The 12,727-nt window shown below is 63.9% G+C and overlaps 1 protein-coding gene across 3 annotated transcripts in view; it reads right to left on the bottom strand.

The window, feature by feature from the left end:
* Positions 1-1,379: 1,379 nt before the first annotated feature.
* PC (pyruvate carboxylase) overlaps positions 1,380-12,727 on the bottom strand; it is a 197,917-nt gene continuing 186,569 nt past the window's right edge. For all 3 annotated transcript variants that reach the window (XM_075004951.1, XM_075004952.1, XM_075004954.1), the window contains 11 exons: positions 9,686-9,830; positions 9,036-9,125; positions 7,194-7,415; positions 6,384-6,540; positions 5,914-6,154; positions 5,311-5,560; positions 4,213-4,457; positions 3,869-4,048; positions 3,403-3,651; positions 2,925-3,065; positions 1,380-2,839 (listed from right to left, as the gene is read on the bottom strand). In XM_075004951.1, coding sequence (XP_074861052.1) covers positions 2,591-2,839; positions 2,925-3,065; positions 3,403-3,651; positions 3,869-4,048; positions 4,213-4,457; positions 5,311-5,560; positions 5,914-6,154; positions 6,384-6,540; positions 7,194-7,415; positions 9,036-9,125; positions 9,686-9,830 — 2,169 coding nt within the window. In that variant the 3' untranslated portion in view covers positions 1,380-2,590. The remainder of the gene's footprint in view (positions 2,840-2,924; positions 3,066-3,402; positions 3,652-3,868; positions 4,049-4,212; positions 4,458-5,310; positions 5,561-5,913; positions 6,155-6,383; positions 6,541-7,193; positions 7,416-9,035; positions 9,126-9,685; positions 9,831-12,727) is intronic.

Here is a 12,727-nt window from a genome sequence, read left to right as displayed (position 1 = left end):
TGAGCTGGGGTGGGGGGCGTCACCCAGGGGAGCCCTCACCTGGCGCCTGCTGTGAAACAGCCCTACAAGGACCAGCCCTTGACCATCCTCTCCCAGCCCCAGGCTACTGCGTCACTGGGGGTTTGGCGCTGCTGGCGGCTGGGCTGAGCTGAGAGCTGGCACCGTAGCATTGAGCAGCCGCCCAGCAGCGATTCAGGTGCTACCCAGCTGACTAGCAACATGCCCACAGCTGGCAGCGTGCATGGCTATTGGTGGTGCACAGCTGCACATGGATTGGTGCGAATAACAAAATTTATTCCACCCAGGGAATGGCAGGTGGTGGCGGGGGGAGGGGGGCGGAGAGAAGGAACACAGGCCTCCACCTTGGGCTCAGCTCAGCATCACGCCCTGGCTGGCCGCACTGCCTGAGGTGAAGGTGCCAGCACAGTCCTATTCGCACAGCCACAGCTTTTAAGCTCCATGGTCCCTTTCTCCGGGAAGGGCTGAAGTTTTTTTTAAACCATGGAAGGTGACTCCGAGTGATGCTGTGCCCCTGCTATCCCTGCCCACCCCCCCGTCACTTTGCTGGCGCCCCTCAGTCCTGCCCTGCAGCACCCCCGCCCCCCGCCGCTAGCCCAGCCCTGCTCCCGCCTGCCCCACGCTTTCCCAGGCTGCTGCATCTTAGTCCTTCCCAGCAACAAAAGGGGTTTGCCGGGCATGTGCTCCCAGCGGGCAGGCGGCCACACCAGCACCAGTTCCAAGTCTCTCCGGCAGGGGGCAGGCTGCCCCCAATTCTCCGGGCTCATCAACTCAGCCAGGCCAGCAGGGAGAAGTTTGAGATGAGTTTATTACCCAGCCTGGGCAGCCCCTCAGGGGCCCCGGGTCATCGAACCCCCCCCCCCCGACCCCCCGTAACGGCCTTGAGCCTTCCAGCCCGAGGGGGCGTGGGGGGTGGGGGGCGCTAGCTGGCTCCTGCCCCACAGGCTGCCCTCCCGGCTGTGAGGTGTGTTCCCACGCCCTCGGGCGGGGCGGGCCCCCCCACCCCACCCCATGCCCGCCCTGGGCGAACAACCCTGTAAACATCTGACAAGCCCCTGCCCCCACCCCCATTAGCCCCAAGCCTGGCATGATTGCTTTGGTCACTACCCACTGGCTGGCCCCCTCCTCCCGCCACTCCAGGCGGGGTGCCCTCTGGAATGACCTACCCAGCCTGACACTGGGGCAGGGGTCACTGGGAAGTGTGTGTGTGTGTGTGGGGGGGGGGTAATGCCCCTGCTCGGAGGACAGCGGGCATATGTAGTTGGGTGTGGGGGCGGGGGGGGATTAATTAAGACAAGAGACACCAAACCTGATTATGGACTAGACTAACCCAGGGTTGAAGCAGCGGGGGGGGGGGGGGGGGGGGCCTTAGGGAGCATGGCAGCCCCCCGCCCCAATCAGGGGAGGGATGAGGAGAGCCGGTGGGGCACTGCGCCCGCCCCCCCGCCCCCACCGGAGAAAGGCGTCATGGTGGAGCCTGGGGAGAGCAGCAACTTGGCTTTTCTTTTGGGGCAGGGGGTGGGGGTGCACCAGGCCCTTTAAAGCACCACCAGAGTCCCACGTGGCATGCGCCTGGTGATGCTGAGGGCTGGCTGCGTGTGTGTGTGTGTGTGTGTGGTTCACTCCCAGTGCCCCCCCAGCCACGCCCCTTCTGCCCGAGGCTCCACCCCTTCAGGGAGTGCTACCCCCCAGGGGTCAGGCAATTCCATTGCCCCCCCCCCCAGCACCCCACATGTGGGGGCGGGGGGGGTAGAATCCCACACTGGACAGGCCAGCACCCCCTGGCAGCAGCTGGGTATAATGCATAGGCAGCAGGGGTTGGCTGCTGAGCTCAGAAGCCCCCTGTGAGACGGGAAGGGACCTGCACCCCAGGCTGCACGATGCTCTGGGGCCCATGGGACCTCTCTGGATGCAAGATCAGTCTGTGTGACCCTGGATCTTTGCATGGCTGCCCACCGGGTGGGGGAGCTTATGGCATCTCGGTCTAAGGCGCTAATAGAAGGGGTCTGCCTGGCCTGCTGCCTGGGCTACCCTGTGATGCTGCCTGGGCCACACTGCAGATCCTCACTGCAGATCCGGTGAAGGGAGAGTCTCCGGGGTGTGTGTGTGTGTGTGTGTGTGTCTGATGGCAGCTGCGGGGGCGGGGAGCGCTTAGGGGAGGCAGAGGGGCTGATGGTGGTGCGGTCGCAGGGCTGCCTGGGGATGCTGTGGCTCTGGCACATCAGAAGGCTGGGGCGTCACCCAGCGCTGTCAATCCACGACAGGCGCACAGCCACCCCCTGGCGGTGGCAGGCGCAATTGCCTCCCCCCCAAGACTGCATGATGTACGCGGTAGTGGGGGAAGGATTGGTGCCTCCTCCCCATAGGGTGGGTGACTCTGAGGCAAAGCAGCTGTCCAAGAGGGATGGGTGGGGCAGGGCAAGAAAGAAGCTGGTGCCCCTTCTGCAAGGAAAGGATTAAAAGTGGGTGGTTGGGCCCTTAAAGTGACAGTGTGCCAACTGCATCCGACACTCGGGGGGCAGGTCTCTGTCCGGCTGGGGGAGGGGAAGTGGAATGCAGCAGGGGGCGGGGCCTATTCAATTTCCAGGATGAGGTCATCCCCCTCTAGGTTCATGTCAGGTTTGACGTAGATTTTTTTGACGGTGCCGGCCATGGGGGAGTTGACCACAGTTTCCATCTTCATGGCGCTGAGCACGCAGAGGGGCTGCCCCTTCTCGACCGTCGCCCCCTCGGCCACTTTGATGTCGATGACCTTGCCGGGCATGGGGGCCCCGATCTGGCCTTTGACGTCCTTGAGCGCCTTGGGGTGGAAATGCATCTCCTGGGGGGCGGGGCAGAGAGACCAGGTGAGTGAGCGCATGGCCAGACCCAGGGCCCTACCAACCCAGCACCTTCCCACTCGGCACCTTCATGGCTTGCGTGTCTTTCACCAGGATGGAGCGCAGCTGCCCGTTGAGTTCAAAGAAGACCTCCCGCTGGCCAGCCCGGTTCAGGTCTCCCAGCGCCAGGGCTTTGATGTGCAGAGTTTTGCCACGTTCCAGCTCTACCTGCAGGGGAGGACAGAGAGAGGCAAGGCCCCCCCAGGGCTCCCTGAGTCTGCAGAGACACTCACTCCGGGGACTGATAGAGTGATGCCTTCCTGGGTCCGAGAGTGGGGAGCCACCCCATATGGAACTCCTCCCACTGTCCCCGATCCCAAAGGCCCCCAAACACAAGGCTGGGGGGGGCTCCCCTTAGCTCTACTCCCTGCCCCCCACAGGGCCCAGCCCCTCACTTCAAACTTCTCAGGCTCCTCCAGCTCCTCGCCCAGATCCAACCAGAGCCTTCTGCCCCCCGGCCCCCGGCAGCTCCCTGCAACTAGGCCCACCACCCTGCCTCCCACACCTCGAACTCCTCAGCGATCTTGGGTCCCTCCAGGAAGAGGCGGGTGCTGAGGCACTCGACAGGGCCAAAGGTGGCCGTGAACTCCTTGAACTCGTCGAAGACCTTGGGGTACATGGCGGCCGAGAGCACGTCCTCGGGGGTGATCTCCCCCTGGTGCCGTGCGCGCAGCTCCTCCTCCAGCTGCTCGAAGTCCAGGGGGGGCAGCGAGGCCCCCGGGCGCCCCTCAATGCGGGGCAGGTCCTTTAGCACCTGGAGGGAGAGCATCAGGATCCCAGGTGAGGGGGCTGCAGCACTGGGAGCCCTTCCTTCTCCTGCCAGGAAAGGGGGTACCCCCGTCGCTCTGCCCACTGGTCCCCAGGGCTCACCCTGGTGCGAACGGGCCCAGCGTGGTCCCAGCATCGGAGCCTGCTCTAGTCCGGCCCCTGAGTGCCCAGGGTGCCCCACCTCGCCCTTTGCCCAGCCGCACCTTGGAGCGGAAGGGCTCAGGGAAGCCCCCGTAGGGGATCCCAATGTAGCCCTGCAGGAACTCCACCACGGACTGCGGGAAGGAGAGCTCGTCTGCCGTGGCCTCCACCTCCTGCCGCGACAGGTTGTTCTGCACCATGAACTGTGCCAGGTCCCCCACGATCTTTGACGACGGCGTCACCTGGGCAGGCAGGAGATGGGTCAGTGCGGGCAGGCCCCACCCTGGGGCTGCTCAGAACTGGTGCCCCCCGGAGGGGAAAAGCCCCACATCCCATTCCCCGCCCTCCCGAGCCGGCCAGGCTGGCTCCGAGCCGACGGCCCCGGAGGTCTGTGGACGGCTCTGACCTTGATGAGATCCCCCAGCAGCTTGTTGGCTTCTACGTAGGCCTTTTTGACCTGCTTGAACTTGTTGCCTAGCCCCATGCTGTGGGCCTGGAAGTGCAGGTTGGTGTACTGCCCGCCCGGGATCTCGTTCTCGTACACGTCGGCGTTGCCCGACTTCATGGTGGCCGTGCAGTCGAAGGCGGAGTAGAGGCCCCGGGCCATCTCCCAGTACTCGCTGTAGTCAAACACCTTCTCCAGCTGGATGCCTGAGACAGAGCAGAGGGTAAAGGTGGGGCTGGGCCGGGCCAGGCCGTGGGGGTGCTGGGGAGTGGGATGGAGATGGGCTCTGGGATCATTCGCCACCCTGGGATCTCGGCTCTGTCGAGCATGGGGGCCAGGCCGGCCTTGCTCCTTGTTCTAGCCCCGGGGGGCGGGGGGGTGGGGTGGTTAAATCCCTGGCTCTCCAGCTGCATGAGCCACAAAACGCAGCTCCTCCTTGGAGCCGTGCGCTGCTCCACGCATGCATCCCACGGCTTGGCAGGAGAAGCGCAGGGCAGCAGTGGCGGCTGTGGTGCGTCGCCGGCATTGAGTTAGCATGGGGTGGGCTGGCGGTGCCTGGCTCTGGGGGAGCGGAGGGGGATTGGGTTAGACCAAGGGGCTGGGGGTGCCTGGCTCTGGGGGAGCGGAGGGGGATTGGGATAGACCAAGGGGCTGGCGGTGCCTGGCTCTGGGGGAGCGGAGGGGGACTGGGTTAGACCAAGGGCCTGGGGGTGCCTGGCTCTGCGGGAGTGGAGGGGGATTGGGTTAGACCAAGGGGCTGGGGATGCCTGGCTCTGGGGGAGGAGGAAGCATTGAGCCACGTATTATATATTCCTAGATAGATAGCTAGAGCGGGTGGGAGGGATAGCCAGATAAATAGATAATCTGTGGCTCTTTGCACTCTACCCTTGGCTCTTCGTCCCTAACTGGTTGGCCACCCCTGCTGTAGCCCATCTGGTGGTGTTCCTAGAGGGGGGTCCGGAAGACCCCATGCCTGACTCTCAGCCCTCCCTGCTCTAACCACTAGTCTGGTTTCCCTCCCAGAGCCAGACACAGAGCCTGGGTCTGCTGGGGCAGTACCTGTGTCCTGGCTGGTACCCCGGGTGCAAGCCACCAAGGCGCCCATGCTGGGCTGGGAGGTCATGCCGGACATGGCGTCCACGGCCACGTCGACGATGTCGGCGCCAGCGTCTGCACAGGCCAGCATGGAAGCCACGCCTGCCCCCGAGGTGTCGTGGGTGTGGATGTGGATGGGCGTCTCCGGGAAGTGCTGGCGCAGTGCCCCCACCAGCATCTCCGAGGCCTGCGGCTTCAGCAGCCCAGCCATGTCCTGCAAGGGAGGAGAGGAGTGAGTGGGCTGGGGGGGCCCAGCTGGAGAGGGGTCTGGAGGAGTGAATGGGGGGTGAGCAGGGGAGATGCAGAAGAAAGCGGGGGGGCAGGGATGTGGGGTGGGGTGTGGGAGGGGCCTCAAGGGGGGACGGCTTGGGCAGGAGGGGACAGGGGTGCAAGTAGGGCAGGAGAGCCCTTTCTGACCACTCGCCCGGTGCCATGATGCCCCCCAAGGGCGGCGTGAGAGCCCACCGACACCCCTTCTCCCCCCGGGCTCTGCACCCCACGCTGCCACTGTCTCTCACCTCCCCCCTGCAGCCCCTGGCCAGGCCCGCCCCGGCTGCCCCTCGGCACCTTGATGCAGAGGATGTGCGTCCCGGCTTTCACCAGCTCCTTGGCCAGCTGGACGTAGTAGTCCAGCGTGTACTTGGTGCGGGTGGGATCGGCCACGTCCCCCGTGTAGGAGATTGCCGCCTCCACCACGCCCCCGGCTTGCCCCGCCGCCTCCATCCCCAGCAGCATGTTGGGCAGGTAATTGAGGGAGTCGAAAACCCGGAAGATGTCCATGCCGTTCTCCTTGGCCACCTCGCAGAACCTGGGGGAGCAGGGTCACGCCACTGAGTGCGGCGGGAGAGGGATCCCCACCTCTCCCGGGGCCCTGGCGGACGCCCCCCGTTGAGTGACCCTGATGGTGTCAGGGCAAGTCAGCCAGGCAGCTCTGGGACCGCCCCCAGCCGCCTAATTCCCCCTCCCCCGTGGCTCTCAGGCCCAGGCCACAGGCGGTGCTGTCCAGGCAGGGGTTCCCCTCCCCCGCCCCAGCTCACTTGAAGACGGAGTTGTCGGGGTAGTTGGTGTACCCCACGGCATTGGCCCCCCGCAGCAGCATCTGGAAGGGGATGTTGGGGATCAGCTCCCGGAGCTCCTGCAGCCGCTGCCAGGGGCACTCGTACAGGAAGCGCATGGCGACGTCAAACGTGGCACCTGGGGGCGGGGCAGAGAGGGGAGAAGGTGTCACCTGCCCCTGGTGTGACCCACAAGCCGGCCTGCTGCCTGGGGCCCAGCGATTCAAAAAAGCTGCCTGCGGGGGCGGGGGACTGGCATGGTACGCGCCAGGTGGTGTAGCCCCGCCCCTTCCCTCTGAGGCCACGCCCCTTTCGGGAGCCGAGAGCTGCCCCCTATCATGCCCAGGGGTCTGGCAAGTCTGGCAGCGCCTCTGCCCACGAGAAGAGCCTTGCGGGGGGACCAAATTTGTAACCACATCTGCAGCTGTAAACAGGAGCTGTGGCTGTCCGCCTTGAAGGCCACGGACAGAGCTACCCGCGGAGAGCCTCAGGGTGGCAGGGTTCTACCCACACATCCTCTCCCCATCCCATAGGATGGGTGTTTCCTAGAGGGGTCCCATTCCCCACCCCCTCGCGCCATCCAGTCCACATGTCCTGGGGCTGGGTCCGAGCCAGCGCCCCTCGGTGTGAAAGGCCCCGTGTCCGTTCTCTGCTCCCCGCCCAGTTTCCAGGGCTGGATTGGAGCTGGTGCCCCCTAGCGTGGCAAGGTCCCATGTCCATTCCTTCTTGTCTGCTGGAGCCAGCCAGCCCCCTTGCCCTTGGGCTGGATGAGGCCCTGTGTCCTGCTCTTACCTCCCCAGTTCTCAATGCTGAAGAGGTTGCTGAAGTTGTGGGCCACGAAGGGTGAGATCTTCTTGAGGTCGTGTGTGCGGACGCGGGTGGCCAGCAGGGACTGGTGGGCATCCCGGAAGGTCGTGTCCATCAGCAGCAGCCCCTGGTGCTGCCGCACGGCCTTGGCAAAGCCCTGGGGGCCATCCCGGAGCAGGATATCTCGGAAGCCAGGAGGGGGGTCGCCTGGAAAGGGGGCAGGAGGTCAGAGAAGTTGTGGGGGGGGGAGTTCATCTCTGGTGGGTTCCAGAGAGAGGCCGGCAGCAGTCCCTGCAGCACCCCACGGTGTTAGTTAGCCAGCGAGGAGTCGTTTAGACTCAGCACGCTGGTGCCAGAGCACTGTGATGCGAGGTGTATGGGGGGGGCTCATTCAGGTGCCCTCCCCCCTGGCTCCTCACAGTCACTGCTGACCCCAGCATGGTGAGAGCAGGAGCTCAGATGGCATCTCAGCACCAGGCAAGGGGGTCCCTGTATATACAGCCCTTGCACCCCACCCCAGAGGTGGCTGCATCTCAGCACCAGGCAAGGGGGGGTCCCTGTATAAACAGCCCTTGCGCCCCACCCTAGAGGTGGCTGCATCTCAGCACCAGGCAAGGGGTGTCCCTGTATATACAGCCCTTGCGCCCCACCCCAGAGGTGGCTGCATCTCAGCACCAGGCAAGGGGGTCCCTGTATATACAGCCCTTGCACCCCACCCTAGAGGTGGCTGCATCTCAGCACCAGGCAAGGGGGGTCCCTGTATATACAGCCCTTGCACCCCACCCCAGAGGTGGCTGCATCTCAGCACCAGGCAAGGGGTGTCCCTGTATATACAGCCCTTGCGCCCCACCCCAGAGGTGGCTGCATCTCAGCACCAGGCAAGGGGGTCCCCCTGTATAAACAGCCCTTGTGCCCCACCCCAGAGGTGGCTGCATCTCAGCACCAGGCAAGGGGGGGTCCCTGTATAAATAGCCCTTGCACCCCACCCCAGAGGTGGCTGCATCTCAGCACCAGGCAAGGGGGGGTCCCTGTATAAATAGCCCTTGCGCCCCACCCCAGAGGTGGCTGCATCTCAGCACCAGGCAAGGGGGGGTCCCCGTATAAACAGCCCTTGTGCCCCACCCCAGAGGTGGCTGCATCTCAGCACTGGGCCAGGGATCCCTGCATACGAGGTGCTGACACCTGGCAAGCCTCGTCTGACTCTAACTAGCCCAGAGCTTCGGGCCTGCTACTCCCTGCGTGCGTGTGACGGATGCGCAGGGCTGGCTTTAATTAGCCAGCATCGCAGCCCTGTCAGGTTATTATCGCAGTTTATTTCTTTGTCGGCTGCTAATCCCCTGCCTGAACCAGGCATTACGAGAATGAACTACGGAGGCTTAAATCTCATTAAGGTTCTCCCGAGCAGCCTGTTCAATTCATTTTCAGTGCTGATAGACCCCTAACTGCTCCCTCCCCAGGCTGCAGAGTAGCTGGGAGTAGGATACGGCACAGCCAAGGATTTACGGGTCAGCCTGGCGAATGGTGCAGGCAGCCCCCGAGCGGGGAAGGCGGACCGCCGGCCCTCCCCACTCTGCCCATTGGACCCCGCTGCCCTCAGAGGAGGAGAACAGGGAGACGGGGAGGAAGTGGAGTCCAGCCGCCAGGGCAGAACGCAGAGCACGTGGCACAGGGAACTCAGGCCTCCCGCCCCTCTCGCTCCATCCCCGGGGAGGGCAGCGCTCAGGGCTGAGCCACCAAATGGGACAGGGACGGCGTGTGGGGCGTGTGTGCCGGCAGCCCCAGCCCTGGTGGTGGGGAGGTGCCACAGGGCAGGAGGAGGCGACTCACGCAGAGGCACAGCTGGCACGAGGGGATCAGTGGGGGACGGCCGGGCCTTGACAGGGATGGGCGTGATGGGGCCGTTGACCATCACGTGGCCTGCAGAGAAAATGGCAGAGTTACAGCTGGGAATCCCGCCCCTGGGAGCCCTGCCCTGGGCGCCACCCCACAGGCCCAGCTGGGGAGCCCACCCAGGGCCCTGGCCCCCCGGAATCCCTCTCGAGGCAGGACCACAACCGCCGGGCAGCCCACCCTGAGACTGATACTGCGGTAGGGACTGGAATCCCACCCAGGGCCCTGCATAATGATATTAGACGGGGCCTCTGCCCCCTGAGGCTGACCCCACAGGAGGGGGCAGGGACCCCACAGATGGCCCCAACCCACAATAGTAGCTGAGGGTCCCATCCCACCTGGGGCCCAACCTCCCATTGTACTGACAGGCTCCTGCCTTGGGGGCTGACCCCACAAGACCAGCTGGGGATCCTGTCCCTGCACTGGCCTCACGGTACCAGGCAGGGATCCCACTCCGGGCTCTGATGCCCACAGAGCCAGCCCACGGCCGTTGTGGTACCAGATGGGCCCCCCCCCCCATAAGCTGGGCCCAACTCCCTGGTGCTGGCCAGGAATCTGAGCCTGGGGCCCCAGCGTGGGGCCCCTACCGAGATAATGTAGCAGCTTCTGGGCCCTGTTCTGGCCAGGGCGCAGGTTGAAGAGGTCTGGGTTCTCATCGATGAACTGCGTATCCACCGTGCCCTTCAGGAACTGGTCATTGCTCAGCACGTTCTGCAGGAAGGGGATGTTGGTCTGGGGACAAACAGTGACATGCGGTCAGCACGGCTCTGGCGCGCTGGGGGTTAAATCCCAGAGACTTGCCCCTGCCCCTCCCCACCCCATCCTAAGGCATTAACCTTTCTCCTCCGGGCGCAGCAAGCCCCCCCCGGAGCTAGATGCTAGGGTGGAGAAGGGGAGACCTAGCACCGTTCAGGTTTAGCTCAGGCCTGAGGCCACAAACGGGAGTGTTACTGACGCACTCATGCTGCCTGAGCCTGCCGAGAGCCTGAGCCGATTGCTCAGAGGTGGGGAAGCAAAGTCAGTGACACCTGCCTTCCCCAGGGGATGCTGCCCTGGGCTGAGGCCAGGGTGATGGGCCGCAGGAGAGGAGCTGGATTAATAAAGCCTAGTGCTCCCTTGGGATCCAGTTCATTCCGCTCTCCCTGCTCCCACCCAGGGGCCCATCAGCTCTCGCTGCACTGCAAAGCCTGCTACGAAGCGGGCGGCAGCCTGAGGCCCAGCTAGGACGAGAAGTGGCAAGGGGTGCGCCGTCTGGCGGGTTATGGCATCAGGTTGCCTGGGCTGCCCCAGTTCTGGGAGGTTAGTGGGTAGCCATGGTGGGGGCGGGGGGTAGGACAGGACTCCTGGGTTCTATCCTTGGCTTTGGTTGGGGTGGGGGCCATGGCATTAGATTGGGAGGGCCGGAAAACCGGACGCCTGGGTTCTGCTCCCAGCAGCGCACTGTCCAGCTGCCTGTGTGCCAGGGATGGGGAGGGGCAGGTCCCAGGCTCATGCGTGTGCACTGAGGTGGGGGAAGGCGGGTTGGCGGCTGGATGGCAAAGGCTGGAATCAGACGAGCTCCCCTTCCCCTGAGTGCAGTCGGAGCTGTCAAGAGGGATTAGACTCAGGGGAGCGGGACTGTGTCTGCTGGGCAGGATGGAACAGCTGCTGGCTGAGGGAGGGCAGAGCCTGGGAGGGTCGAGGGGGGTGCGATGGGGGAGCTGGGCATTGCAGCGTGAGGCGCAGGGGTCAGAAGCTGTACTGGGATCTCCAGCCGCTTTAACAGCACCTCATATACAGTAAGAGACGCCAGCAGAGGGCAGTGCTTCTGTCACACCCCCTTACGCAGTAACAGAGAGGAAGCCGTGCTCGTCTATACGCTACCAAAACAAAAAGCAGTCAAGTCGCACTTTAGGAGGTTCTGTCCCCAGCTCTTGGAAGGGAGGGCTGCCTAATGGTCAGAGCAGAGGGCTGCAGTTAGCAGCTGGGCTCAGGACACCTGGGTTCCCCAGCTCTGCAAGAGGTAGAATCGAGTGGTTGCGGGGAGGGTGGGGTTGGAAATCAGGATTCCTGAGTTCCAGCCCAATCTCATCACCCTAAGGGCACCTTGGCCCCTCCTTGGGTCCCCTTCCCCACGCTGCCAGGGTGCCCCTGACGAAACTGTGCCCAGCCCCTGTGATCAGACCCTTCCTCTTGCAGCAGCTTTGCTCTTTAGTGTGCTGCTAAAGAGTCCCTCTGGACTGCCAGGCAGGCTCCTGGCACGGCCTGCTGAGCAGGTGAAGCACTCCTGAGCCCGCAGGGATAACTGTCCCCCTGCTCAGCACCATCATCCAGGGACAGGGAGGTGCCCGCCTCTCAGTACCCACAGGCCAGCTCCCTGCTTGCAGGGGCACTGCCATGGCTCAGGGGGTGCTGAGCTTCTTCCGGTCACTCCTGTTACAGCACCACTGATGCTGTCGGCCACTGGTGCTGCCCAGAGGGGCCTCGGCTGCTGCCTCACTCACTACCTAACCTCCAGGCGATCGGACGCCTGGGTTCTGTCCCCAGCTGTGGCCCTGAGTCACTACGTTGCTGGCTGCCTTCAGGGCAACCTTCCCGTAGTTTTGACCCCGGGAGCACTTGGCAGTGACATCCCCAGAGCAGGGCCGAGTGTCTCCAGCAGAAGGCAGCAGGACACACACACACACACACACGTCAAACGCCTGCAGCACTGGCAGCTGCGTTCAGTCAGGGCAATACTCGGAAGAGAACCCAGCAGTCCGAATTCCCAGCCCCCTGCTTGAGATCCCATTTGCCTCCGAGGGCCGGGGTCAGAACCCAGAAGACCTGGGTTTTGGCCCCCTCTAGAGCCCACTCCCCTGCTACAGCTGGGGCTGGAATCAGGATGCAATGCCCCCCTCTGCTCTAACCACTAGCCATCAGGGCCTTGTACGAATCCAGTTGATAACCTCCCTGGCTAGTCTTCACTGGAGGCTCCAAAGCCAGGCCTGCTGGGTGAGGGGCTGCGTTTGATTAGCACCCTAGGGTGGGCCACATTTATGGTGCCTGTCCCCAGAGTTCTTGGTGGGGAAAACAGGAGGCTGAGCCTCCTGGAAAGACCAGGTGGGGGTTAGAAGGAGCAAAAGGGACAGAGGCCTTGTTGGGTGCAGGAGCAGTTTACACAGGAATCTGTTCCCATTCCCTGTTCTCCCAGCCAGCCTATTCTTTGCCCTGGAGCTGCAGCATAATCAATGCCCCCTACAGCGGGAAGGTGGGGGCCTAGGGCCTAACCCTATGCCCCCCGCCTTATGCAACCATTCCTGGAGAGGGAGCAAAGCCTGAGTTAAGTTCCTTCCCACCCTCGGCTCTTGCTGCATTGCCTCATTAATTAGTCAGGGTGCTCAGCAGCTAACAAGGAAGAACATAAATGAGGTGCCCAGAGCAGGAGGCTCTTGGGGAATTAGGGTTTGGAGAGGGAGCTACCCCCTCCATTCCCATGTAATTCCTCCCCCCAAGGCAGGGCTGTCCCTTTCAATCAGCCCCCCCAGAGCTTGGGGGGGGGGGCGGTTGAGCCCATCCCTTGTGGCTCAGAGCCCCTGTGCTGCAGGTAGGACTTCTGGGTTCCAGCCCAGCCCCCTCCCCCAGCTCTTTAGCACCCCCCTCCCACTCCC

The sequence above is a fragment of the Carettochelys insculpta genome, chromosome 11 (assembly GCF_033958435.1).
Source record: "Carettochelys insculpta isolate YL-2023 chromosome 11, ASM3395843v1, whole genome shotgun sequence".
Taxonomy (NCBI): Eukaryota; Metazoa; Chordata; order Testudines; family Carettochelyidae; genus Carettochelys; species Carettochelys insculpta.
The sequence above is the reverse complement of the archived record's forward strand: the minus strand, read 5'-3'. Positions and strand labels throughout refer to the sequence as shown.